The sequence below is a fragment of the Propithecus coquereli genome, unplaced genomic scaffold, assembly GCF_000956105.1.
Source record: "Propithecus coquereli isolate 6110/MARCELLA unplaced genomic scaffold, Pcoq_1.0 Scaffold115, whole genome shotgun sequence".
NCBI classification, from domain to species: Eukaryota; Metazoa; Chordata; class Mammalia; order Primates; family Indriidae; genus Propithecus; species Propithecus coquereli.
Window position 1 is genome coordinate 6,079,937 of NW_012135525.1, and position 11,635 is coordinate 6,091,571.

The 11,635-nt window shown below is 39.1% G+C and overlaps 1 protein-coding gene across 1 annotated transcript; it reads right to left on the reverse strand.

The window, feature by feature from the left end:
• Positions 1-336: 336 nt before the first annotated feature.
• Positions 337-10,339, reverse strand: TFAM (transcription factor A, mitochondrial). The gene is made up of 7 exons (XM_012657679.1): positions 10,094-10,339; positions 9,435-9,553; positions 8,118-8,188; positions 7,563-7,712; positions 5,212-5,307; positions 1,089-1,145; positions 337-607 (listed from the first exon to the last, which is right to left on the reverse strand). The coding sequence occupies exons 1-7, from the start codon at positions 10,192-10,194 to the stop codon at positions 461-463; spliced, it is 741 nt and encodes a 246-aa protein (XP_012513133.1). The 5' UTR covers positions 10,195-10,339; the 3' UTR covers positions 337-460.
• Positions 10,340-11,635: the final 1,296 nt, after the last annotated feature.

Consider the following 11,635-nt stretch of genomic DNA (forward strand, 5'->3'; position numbering starts at 1 on the left):
TGAGTTCTGGCTACTTTTTTAAAAATGCACAATTATATCATAGAACACTGTGGCTTCTACAATTTGTGACAATTTTGAAAAGGAAACTCCTGCCTCCATAATATAAGGAAACAAGAATACTCTTTTCCATAGTTGTCATCCAGTAGAAAAAAGTTCACAGTCCGATTTACCTTCATCAAAGGTAAAATGATTCACTGCTACATTTGCATGGATTATTTTGATCCTCAGTAGTTCCTAAACACAAAATAAATTTTGCATAAACTTTTATCTGTTTGGTTTTCCAAAGCAAAATACTAATACAAAATGTGTTAAACCGGCAGAAGTCCACCGGCTAAAGAAAAAGAATTGAATATAAAATGTTTACCAACTTTATCCTTTCTAATTTTACAACAGCTTCAAGTATTGAGGCCTAATTGGTTTCTTGTGCCTATCCATCACGAACACAACTCAATCTTCTACTTTAAAACTCCTCAGTGCCATCTTTTGGTGGGTGCTTTTTGTGGCGACGTATAAGATCAGGTCGTCCAACTTCAATCATTTGTTCTTCCCAAGATTTCATTTCATTATCATAATGAATTTTATCATCTTTAGCAAGTTGAATATATACCTGAGAAAAAGTGACACTGTTTATTTAGAAAAGACTAATTTCTGGAATGCCTCCATATATACTTTAGAAATTACATCACTATTCGACATATATAAAGTGGAACTTCAGAAAGAATGTTTTGTGAGATAAGAGCAACATGAGAAAAAGGTTAAGAGATAAAGATTTGTTATCTCTTATGAAGCTATTACAAGTTCAGATCTTGGCTTATGGGAAGGAGGCAGAAGCAGAATAGGATTGCCACTCAATACAGTGGGCACTCTAGGCTTATGAGTGATGTTTTAAATATCAATTTTATATGCAGCCAAAAACTACCAAGAGAAAAAATTCAAATTGATTCTAAGAATATTAAAATAATTTTAAAACACTTTAACTGTACTATTAATATTAGAAGGTTGCTTTCCCATGAATCAAGCTTTGCCCTAATATATTCTCTAACAGATATCCTAACTGGACACTTGAGACTAAAAACTATAATACTTACTTGCTTTTCAGAATTAGACAGATTTTTCCAGTTTTCATTTATGCTCTTCAGCTTTGCCTGTAAAACAATGTATGTTTAAGTAGCAGACATGGGAACTTCAGTAATTAAAGAAATTTCATTCCAACAACAAAAAAATCAGATATCAAGAATAACAGGCAGGCCGGGCGCGGTGGCTCACGCCTGTAATACTAGCACTCTGGGAGGCCGAGGCGGGTGGATCGCTCAAGGTCAGGAGTTCGAGACCAGTCTGAGCAAGAGTGAGACCCCGTCTCTACTAAAAATAGAAATAAATTATCTGGACAACTAAAAATATATATATAGAAAAAATTAGCCAGGCATGGTGGTGCATGCCTGTAGTCCCAGCTACTCAGGAGGCTGAGGCAGGAGGATCACTTGAGCCCAGGAGTTTGAGGTTGCTGTGAGCTAGGGGCAACAGAGCCAGACTCTGTCTCAAAAAAAAAAAAAGAATAACAGGCAAAGCCTCATCAAGTCCTAACATCTTTTCTTTCTAAACAAAAACTATTAAACTGTTAAAATTTACAAAAATGAACTGAATGAAGGTACTTATCTTTTTTGATTCAGAAATATTAAGGCATAATCTATATTCTGCCATAAACTAGCTTCAAAGAATAAGTGTTTTTATTTCTTCCCTGTCACTTCATGTTTTATTCTAAAATTGTGCTTAAGTGTTTTGGTGTAGTCATAGGAACAATAAGTCATAGGAACAATGTAACTCTCTAATTCTACTTAGCTGAACTTAGTTATGTGACCTGAAAAAAGTCAATTTATCTACCTTAGGATTGGTTCTTCATCTACAAAATTAAAGGGATAGAAAGATGCTACTTTTGCTCCTTCCTAAAACCCTATTAAAAGAATAAACAAAAATTTTTAAGGAATAAACCCAAACAAACAAAGACAAAAGGAGAAGGCATTACCAACACAAAATTTTATAAGCTAAAAAAGCAGATGGAGAAGTGGTTACTAACTCAAGTGATCCAAGACAGCTAATTTTGGCCGGGCGCGGTGGCTCACGCCTGTAATCCTAGCTCTCTGGGAGGCCAAGGCAGGCGGATTGTTTGAGCTCAGGAGTTCAAAACCAGCCTGAGCAAGAGCGAGACCCCATCTCTACCAAAAATAGAAAGAAATTAATTGGACAGCTAAAAATATATAGAAAAAATTAGCCGGGCATGGTGGCGCATGCCTGTAGTCCCAGCTACTCAGGAGGCTGAGGCAGGAGGATCGCTTGAGCCCAGGAGTTTGAGGTTGCTATGAGCTAGGATGACGCCACGGCACTCTAGCCCGGGCAACACAGTGAGACTCTGTCTCAAAAAAAAAAAAAAAAAGACAGCTAATTTCCAAGCTGGCAGTGAGGAAAACCTAAAAGCAACTTGATTTGCAATGTAGAATTCTCTAACAGAACAGGAACTGGCAGCACCAGATAGGTGTAAAATAGTGGTAAAGCTAAGGTTAAGCACTTAATTGACTGAAGACTGTTTAAAAAGAGGTTAAATCCTTACCATAGCAGATTTTAGGACATTTATCTCCTCCAGAGAGCAAACACTCTGTGAAAACCAGGTATAATTTAGGGCAATGGTACCATGATAAAACCAGAGCGATTAAATACAGTATCCCAGAAATAAAAAGCAAAGGCTAAAGGAAAACAGTAAAGATATGAAAATGAGAGAACTAGCTCAGAAGATCCATATACGAATAATAGCATTTCTAAAGAGTAGGAACAAAAAAAAGAGGGAGGAGGAGAAAAAAGAAGCCAGATCACACTCCAAGGACCAACAATCAAAATGTTTTTTATATATCTCAAAAGCAATACAACAAGCTAGAAGACAAGGATCAACACTTTTTAAATTTTGAAGGAACATGATCTCCAACCTAAAATTTTATGCCCAGTCTAACAAACAAATGTGAGGATAAAGACATTATAGGCACCTGTAATCTCCCATGTACCCTCACTGGGGAAGATGCTATGCTAGAATCAGAGTAAACCAAGAAAGACAACAGAAGCAAAACACCGTAAGGATGATGAAGGATGATCCTAGGATATTGGCTGTAAATAGGTACAGAAGGCAACAGCCAAACTGGAATAAACAGAGGCTTCAGATTGAAACACAGTAACTAATGCATCAAATATACTGAAAGCTGGTGAATATTGAAGAGTCTGGGGCAGAATTATTGATAAGTACAAAAAAACTCAAGCAAGCAAAAGAACCTAGACATAATCAACTTCAGAGAAAACAAGTTTTGCAGAAAAGGAAAAATAATCATAGCACATGGCATAACTCAGCTGTAAATATGGTTTACATAATCATAATAATATAAACACTCAATACTGATCTAACCAAAATTATAACTACACTGGGAAGTAGGGGAATGGGAACATGAGAATAAATGGGATGAGAGTTAAATGTTCATCTTAAATAGTGGGAAGTCATGCTTAAAATATAAGATAGACAATGCTTAAAATTGAAAAAAAAATCAAGAAGCAATAATGTAAGAATGTTATTTAGAAATACAGAGGTAAATACCACAAGAATCGGCTAAAATAGTGGAATGTGTTTCTGGGGTAAGACATACGACAGGGCAGTGAAAATTCTTATCTTTCTAACAAACCTTAAAGAATTATGTTGAATCTTTAAACAATGATGATGTATAACCAATATTTTTAAATGAATAAAAATGATATGGTCAGGTTATATTTCAACTTCCAGGGATAGGACCCAGCCATAAAGCTTCCTAGGTGATTCCAAGGTGCAGTGAGATTTGAGAAGCACAGATTTAGAAGTACTCTGTCACATACCACCTTCCTATACTGATGAGAAAACTAAATCCAAGGTTTAAATTAGTGAATGAGCAAATTCCAGATAAAAAAATAAATAGGCTTGCATTTCAGTAATGTAGAGCCATAGAAACTGAATTTAAAATCCCAAGGGGAGTAATTAAGTGAAAATATGTAGTTACGGGAGATGACTATGTCACATATACACATTATTTAATCATATGTTAAATAGGATTTGTTAAGTCAATGACAGATCTAAATAACCCCAAAGAGGCGGAGTGCCAAAAACTTTAACTCAGATAAAAAACGGTTAAGGATCTGAGCATCCACTTCTTTTACCATGTCCTCTTATACAAGGAAAGACACAATTGCCCATTTGGAGATTCTAAGAAGATAAAAAAGGAAAGACTGAGCCACAGCAATGATTAATAACCTTTTTTTCTTCTTTGGTACATTCGTATGATGACGTTCACATGTACAACACATTCCCATGTGCATAAACAAAATTTTATTAAAAGATTTAACATCAAGCAATGGGTTATACCCAATTCCCAGTAGAAAATATTGTAGCTCTACTCTCATTCTTCCCAGTAATTGTAAAACACTTAAGAACTGCTGGAGTAGCAATGTCTCCAGAAGAACTTTAACAGCCCTATAAATCTGAAAATGTTATATGGTTTCTTTTGGGTTCTTTAAGGAGACAGGATCTTGCTATGTTGTCCATGCTGGCCTCAAACTTCTGGGCTCAAGGAATCCTCTTGCCACAGCCTCCTGAGTAGCTAGGATTACAGGCACGCCGCCACGCCACCATGTCTGGCAGAAAATAAAAAAGCTGGTGCCAGGCCTGGTGGCCCACACCTGTAATCCTAGCTTTCAGGGAGGATTGCTTGAGCTCAGGAGGTCAAGACCAGCCTGAACAAAAGCAAGACCCCATCTCTACTAAAAACAGAAAAAATTTAGCCAGGTTTGATGGCACATGCCTGTAGTCCCAGCTACTTGGGAGGCTGAGGCAGGAGGACCATTTGAGCCCAGGAGCTGGAGGTTGCTGTGAGCCAGGCTGACGCCAGGGAACTCTAGCATGGGCAACAGAGCAAGACTCTGTCTCAAAAAAAAATCTGGCAGTGTATGTATGTATTGGCAACTACATACTCTAATTGTATGTGGTAGGAAAAAGGATTTTTCTTTAAAGAGATCCAATAAAGAGGGCCTTATCAAAAGAGTTTAATGTGTTTAATGCACCACTTTTCTTCACCACCTGACATATGGCACCCTAGAATTCCCTATCTAAATAATTTTTTAAATTAAAGTAAACAAAATGCAGTTCAGTTTTACCTGTGATGAACTATCCTTAGCTTCTTGGAAGCTTTCAGATACAAAAATGTTATAAGCTGAGCGAGGTCTTTTCGGTTTTCCAAGCATTGTTAACTCCTGAATAACAAAAATAGAAGGATCACATATAGTTTTAACCTCTATGAAACTTAATCTCACCTAGAGAAACTTTATTTGTTATACATTACAGAATGTTCCTTAAAGCGAATGCTATGATTCTTATATAATGTATGTGATTATTATATCTTAGGGTCAGAATTTTTTGATAGCACTAAGTTTTAAAAGTTATAGATTTCTTATTTCCCATACACAAACATATTATTTTCATGGTCTCCATGAATAACTAAATACGTATTTACAAAACATTTTTTTGTTTTTTTTTTTTTTTGAGACAGAGTCTCACTCTGTTGCCCGGGCTAGAGTGCCGTGGCATCAGCCTAGCTCACAGCAACCTCAAACTCCTGGGCTCAAGTGATCCTACTGCCTCAGCCTCCCGAGTAGCTGGGACTACAGGCATGCGCCACCATGCCCGGCTAATTTTTTCTATATAGATTTTTAGTTGTCCAAATAATTTCTTTCTATTTTTAGTAGAGACGAGGTCTCGCTCTTGCTCAGGCTGGTCTCGAACTCCTGAGCTCAAACGATCCACCCGCCTCGGCCTCCCAGAGTGCTAGGATTACAGGCGTGAACCACCGTGCCCAGCCTACAAGACATTTTTAAAAGATAAAATAATCCCAGTTTCACCCTTTCAGTACACTACCATCCCTTTGGCCAAATCACTCACTATATGCCTCTACCACAGCTCATATACTGGACTATCTGTTTAATAATCTCTCCTCTCATTTCCTTCCCTGAATGGCTCAATCTTTAAAGCTCAATAGATGTGTTAAATTCAATTCTTTTTTTCACTAGGTACTAAAAGGGAAGAAGAACCTATGAAAAGAATACAAACACCTCTTACTATCTAAATCGGTTTACTTCCTGAGTGCAGAAAGTGAGGGATAATGCATTACTCTATTTAGTTTCTGAATTTGGATGGTAAGCAGTACTTGTAATTTATAAAATTTTGTGGCTCTTAAAGGCAATTTGGTTATGATCAATAACAAATCCAACTATTATTCATAAGTAAAAGTACGGCTCCTATGATTGACATCTAGAGATCACTTTCTTCTTTCTGAATCTCTCAGTCACTTAGTATTGAAACTATTGCAGGTTCCAGGCACTTTACAACTTAATTATGTTCCCCTTTGTGTTTGGAGCTACTGCCAGGGATTTCTCTCCTAAGCACTTCACTTGCAACTTCTGGTCCCCACATTTCTCACCTAATCTCTGAACTAGTTGGCACTGGGAGTCTTTAATGGGAAAAACATTTCCAAAAGGGGATGAGACCGGAAAGGGAAACCCTTATATCTGCTCAATCGTCATTTCTGGTCCTCCCCATTCTTAGCACAGGCTGGGTGCTTTAAGGAGGAAAGGAGAGTAAAAGGGAGAGAATATACTTTAGCAAACACCTTTCCAAATACCATTCTCATGCAGACATTATTTCTCACTCTCAGGATCTCTTCCAGCTCTCTTTTACTAATTGGATGAGCAGCGCCAGATTATCAGTTTAAAACATCAAGGTCAAGGAGGTGCCTTGGTATCTCACATTCAAGGCTGGAATCTGCTTTTTCAGAGAAATAGTTTTAACTCTGACGATCACTTTTTAATAGTATATGTACTGGGCCAGAAAGCTGACCCACCTCACACCTAATACTGGTTCTATAGAAAAATATAGTCTAACTTTCAAACAATGGCATTTATACGGATTAATACTTTAAACTGGGAACTACAAATTTTGAACCATGTACGGTTTCTTAATAATAATTTCTTTGAAGAAAAATAGAATTTCATCCTAAAGGCACTTATTTGCTTAGATAAACTGGCACTTTTCCCTAATGTGTTAATGAATTAATTCAGTCTATTTAGCAATATTCAGTATCAAACTCACCATTACCTACAGAACAATTCAAATTAATAGGTTATTCTAGACAAGACGCAGAAACAAAGATTCTTGCTATTCCCAGTTTGCTTATTTCTTAACTCTGTTCCTGTAGCTGTCATGCCAGTCCTACTAACTATATATCTTACATTTGGATACACCTGAAAGTAACACTAACGAATTCCAAGACAGACTGAATGGCAAGTGTCCTCCTGGTGGCTATCCCATTTTTCCCTGACTGGAGTCCACCTGATAACATTCTACCATATCATATCTACACATTATCATCAATATAAGGGAAAACTACCTATATCTATAATTATACAAATTTCAGTTCTTTGCCGTAGGAAAAGAGTATTACAATAATACTCACTCTCTTTTTTATTAATGATTTCTTTTTTAAACGTTTTTGAATGATTTCTTTTTCCAAAGATACCATCTGACTTGGAGTTAGTTGCTCCTGAATTCTGTTTACCTCTTCTTTGTATGCCTGCCAGTCTGCCCTGTAAGCATCTTCATATATCTATAAATATAAAACCCAAATAAGAAGTCAATAAACTGTTGCCAGTAAATTCAACATAGCACATATGCCAGGGAAAGACAACTGCATGACTTCGGATTAAATCATCATGTGGAACATGTGCTCTGGGATGTGATGTAAGTGGATTAAAAACACGGATTTTTCATATATCTGCTAACCAAGGTAAGAGTCCGGCAATTAGCCTCCATTTTCAAATTGGTGCCAACTCTTTACCCCCACCCCCATGTATCCATATTCTCATCGTTTATGTGGATCAGAAGGTATAAAGTTCCCTTGTACATAACGGATATTAAAAAAAGTCTGGGTCATCTGGTCCTTTAAAGGATACGACAATTGTTCCGAACTGCAGAATAACTGGTCAGAGGTGTGGAAAACTTATATGCTTACTTTTTTCTCTGATTCAGGAAGTTCCCTCCATACTTCAGCAATTTTTTTAATTAGTTCTTTATTTTTCGCATCTTTGGATTGGAATAAAATGAAAAAAGATGTCACAATTTTATGTCTTAGGATTAATTTCTAAAGACTTCCAAGAAAGCACAATCTATACCACATATAACTTAACACAATGATTTAACTTTTCTTTATCCAACTAATTTAAATATGATAAATAATTTATCCAACATTGTTAAAAGTCATTATCTAATAACTAAGGAATAGATCACATAACCACCAAAAACTATCCTCAGAAATTAATAGTTTAAGCAGCTGGGTAATCAATTGCTTCAAGTTTTTTACTTCCATATTTCATTCAAAGCTTTTTTAAAGTCTTTGAGGAATCATTAAGTTCATAAAACCTGACTAAACAAAATATAGCCTTGATTCACATAATACCACCTTGTATTTCAATTACAGAGATACCATTTAGAAACAAACTATTCTAAAATGAATCCATTATTCTCCATTTCCTTCCTCATCTCAACTGGAATGATGGAGTGTCACTGATTTACACCTGCTAGCCTCAACTCTTACATTTAAAAAGAAGTGGGTACTTAAGCAAGTCTCTGAAACTAATTCCTTATCTACATTGTGAGCATTTTTATTGTAGCACATTTGATTTTCACAAGAGCCCTGTGATGCACTGCATGTAAAGGAGCCCTACAAATCATAAGCAAAGATTAGCTATTATTAATTTAGCTATTACCTTTACACTATAACCCAAAATAAAGGCCCTACAGCCTTTCTAGGGAGTCAACAAACATCCTACCCAGAAATCTTTTACTCAGGAACTCAAGACAAGAAAGGATTTTCACTGAAAGCTATCATTTTACATAAAGCTCTTGAAATTAGCAATAATTTGATAAAGCTTTACAGTTTATAGAACACTTTCACATAGTTATTATATTTCATTACAACTTTATTAACAATTCCCTGAGGATGAAGGAGGAGCTAAACAAGAAAGAAAATAATTCATCAGTGGAACTAGGCAACTAGGCCCAAATTCAGCTTTTTCAATCCTCTTACCAGGGTCTTTTCCACTATTTTCACGCTATTTCTAAAATACCTTTCATTAGTTCTCACTTATATTTAAAGTATTTCCATTTGGTATAAAATGTTATCTTCCTTACTTTACGGACCATGAAGCAAAATAAATGATTGTTCTTGCAGTCACTGGATGCTCTGGTAGTGCAAATCAAATTTGGCATTTAACTGCTTAGAGGGCTTTTCATTACATCAGAGAAGAGTACAAGCCCCCAAACTCCTTACCTGGGTTCCGAGCTTTATATATGGGTAGCTGTTCTTTAGAAAATCGAAGGTATGAAGTCAAAGGTTTCTTTGGATAACTAGCCAAGGCGGATGAAAACCATTTCGGTACATACACAAAACTACATATAAACAAAAAGAAAATAAATAACTGTCAAGTATTGAACTGTCAATATTCACATGTACATGAACACAGAGCCCAAATAAGATTTCATCAAGATATCTGACACCTTCGACGAGAATGTTAATGACTTAAAACCCTGTCCTAACCAGAGGGGAACAGCCTCTACCTGAAGTCTCAAAACCCTTACCTCCCACGGAGGGCAGAAGGTGGAGGAAAGCGTCTATATATGAGCTCCTGGGCCCCGCCTCCTCCATACCTAGACAATGACTAGAGACTCGGCGAAGAAGGGTGATTCAAGGCTGGACACTGGGGAGGGGGGGCAAGGGGGTGGGAGATGGCAGGAAGCAAAGTACGGGGTACTTATAGAGTAAGGCCTGATCTCAAAGCCACCATCCCCTTGGCAAGGTCGAGGTCTGAATCAAAGGGCCAGGGTAGCTCTGAACTCCTAAGGGGCAGAAAGTGGAGGACAGCGTGTACATTCCAGCCCCTGGACGTCCTGGGCCCTGCCGCTCCCTGAGGCCGGGGTGGGCGGTCCTACCTGAAGGGTGAGCGCAGGCGACTTCCACAGCCAGCGCACAGCTCCGCTCCGGACCTCCCCAGGGCACTCAGCACGCCCCACACGCTCCGGAGAAGCGCCATCGCACCGCCGGTCAAGGCAGTGACCGAGCCCCAATCTCGTGGAGCCTCCTGGCACAACAGAACAATCCCAACAATGAAAACTCGAACCCGCGTGCGACTCTTCGGAATTTGTTATCATGCCCGCCACTGCGAGGCACTATGGGAAATCGGTTATCATCCGGGTGGTAGACAGGGGGCGGGGCAGAGCAGAATTGGCGCAGGCGCCGTAGTGAGCCCCCGTAGGCGGGACTGCGAGGGAGGAGGACCGCCGGAGCGGTGATGGGAAACTGTCTCCCACTCGCTCTGGCCTCGAGGGGGCGCTGCTGAGCCGCCTCTGCCTGCGGCCGCCCCCCCGCTGATGGTTCCTCACCCGCGCCAGGAGACTGACTGGGGTGCCGCAGCGGCCTCACCTCGAGCGAGCGCTGGCGGGCGTCGGCCGGTGACGGCCGGAAGGGCTGTACGTAACAGACAGTCTTACAACCAAGACACGGGACAGCTGTGCAGCCCGCGCGCCCGGAGGAGCCCCTCTGTTCAAGCCAGGGCCAGAGTTCAGAGTTCAGAAATAGTGCCAAGACAGCAGGGGAGTCCCAGACCTAAAAATGCAGATTCCGGGGCCTTGCTGCAGAGCCTCACTCAGTATGTCTGTGTGGGGCCCATGAATCTGCGTTTTTAGCAAGTTCCTCAAAGTTTAACATGTTCTAACTCTGGTCGTTTGGGGATCACATTTAAAGTAATATGAATTTAGACTGTTCTCCCATCTTGCACGGTCTTCAAGTCTGACCTCCAACCCTGCTTAATTTGAACGGAGGAGACTTTGGCTAGTTGTCCGCAGGCTCTAGTTCTAGTCTAGCTCTAGTCCCAGTTCTAGTCCTAGCATTAACATTGACTTCTTTCTCTAAGATTCAGTTTCCCCCTGTGCAAATGAGGATATTGGACTAGGTCAGAGTTTTCCCAACCAAAGCCCGGAGAATGTGTGACAAGTATGCCCTGAGCTATTCGTTGATGTGTTGTACAATTTTTGATTGGTGTTGTAGAAATACCATTTTCTGTACAGGCAATGGCATGAAAAAGATTAGGAAGACCTAAAGATATCTAAGGGCCTTCCAGCTTTTAAATACCGTTGTTTCAAATATAACCACTTCTTGAGACAGTCTTTCTTCTGTTGGATAGCTGTAATTGTTCGAAAATTCTTACCAGTGTAATACACTGTTCTGAGAGTCTACTGCCTTTCTGTAGCTTTGAAAAGATTGGCCCTTAGGAACTACAAAAGACTAAGCCCACCTCTTCTTTTAAGTGGTAAGTAATAATCACCACTTCCCTTATCATAAACAGGACCTTCCAGATCATCTGTTCAAACCTCCCATTCAATCATGGAAGAAACAGGTTTTTTTGCTGAGTAAATACTATGTAAAAGGTTCCAAACGTAAGGAGATAAAAGACAGTATCATGTCCACCCGCCATC

Coding starts and splice junctions, on each gene's coding strand:
- TFAM (XM_012657679.1), bottom strand. CDS start 10,194: ATGGCGCTTCTCCGGAGCGTGTGGGGCGTGCTGAGTGCCCTGGGGAGG. Junction 8,189..9,434: donor ATATAAAGCTCGGAACCCAG/GTAAGGAGTTTG, acceptor TCCAATCCAAAG/ATGCGAAAAATAAAGAACTA. Junction 608..1,088: donor TGTCTAATTCTGAAAAGCAA/GTAAGTATTATA, acceptor ACTTTTTCTCAG/GTATATATTCAACTTGCTAA.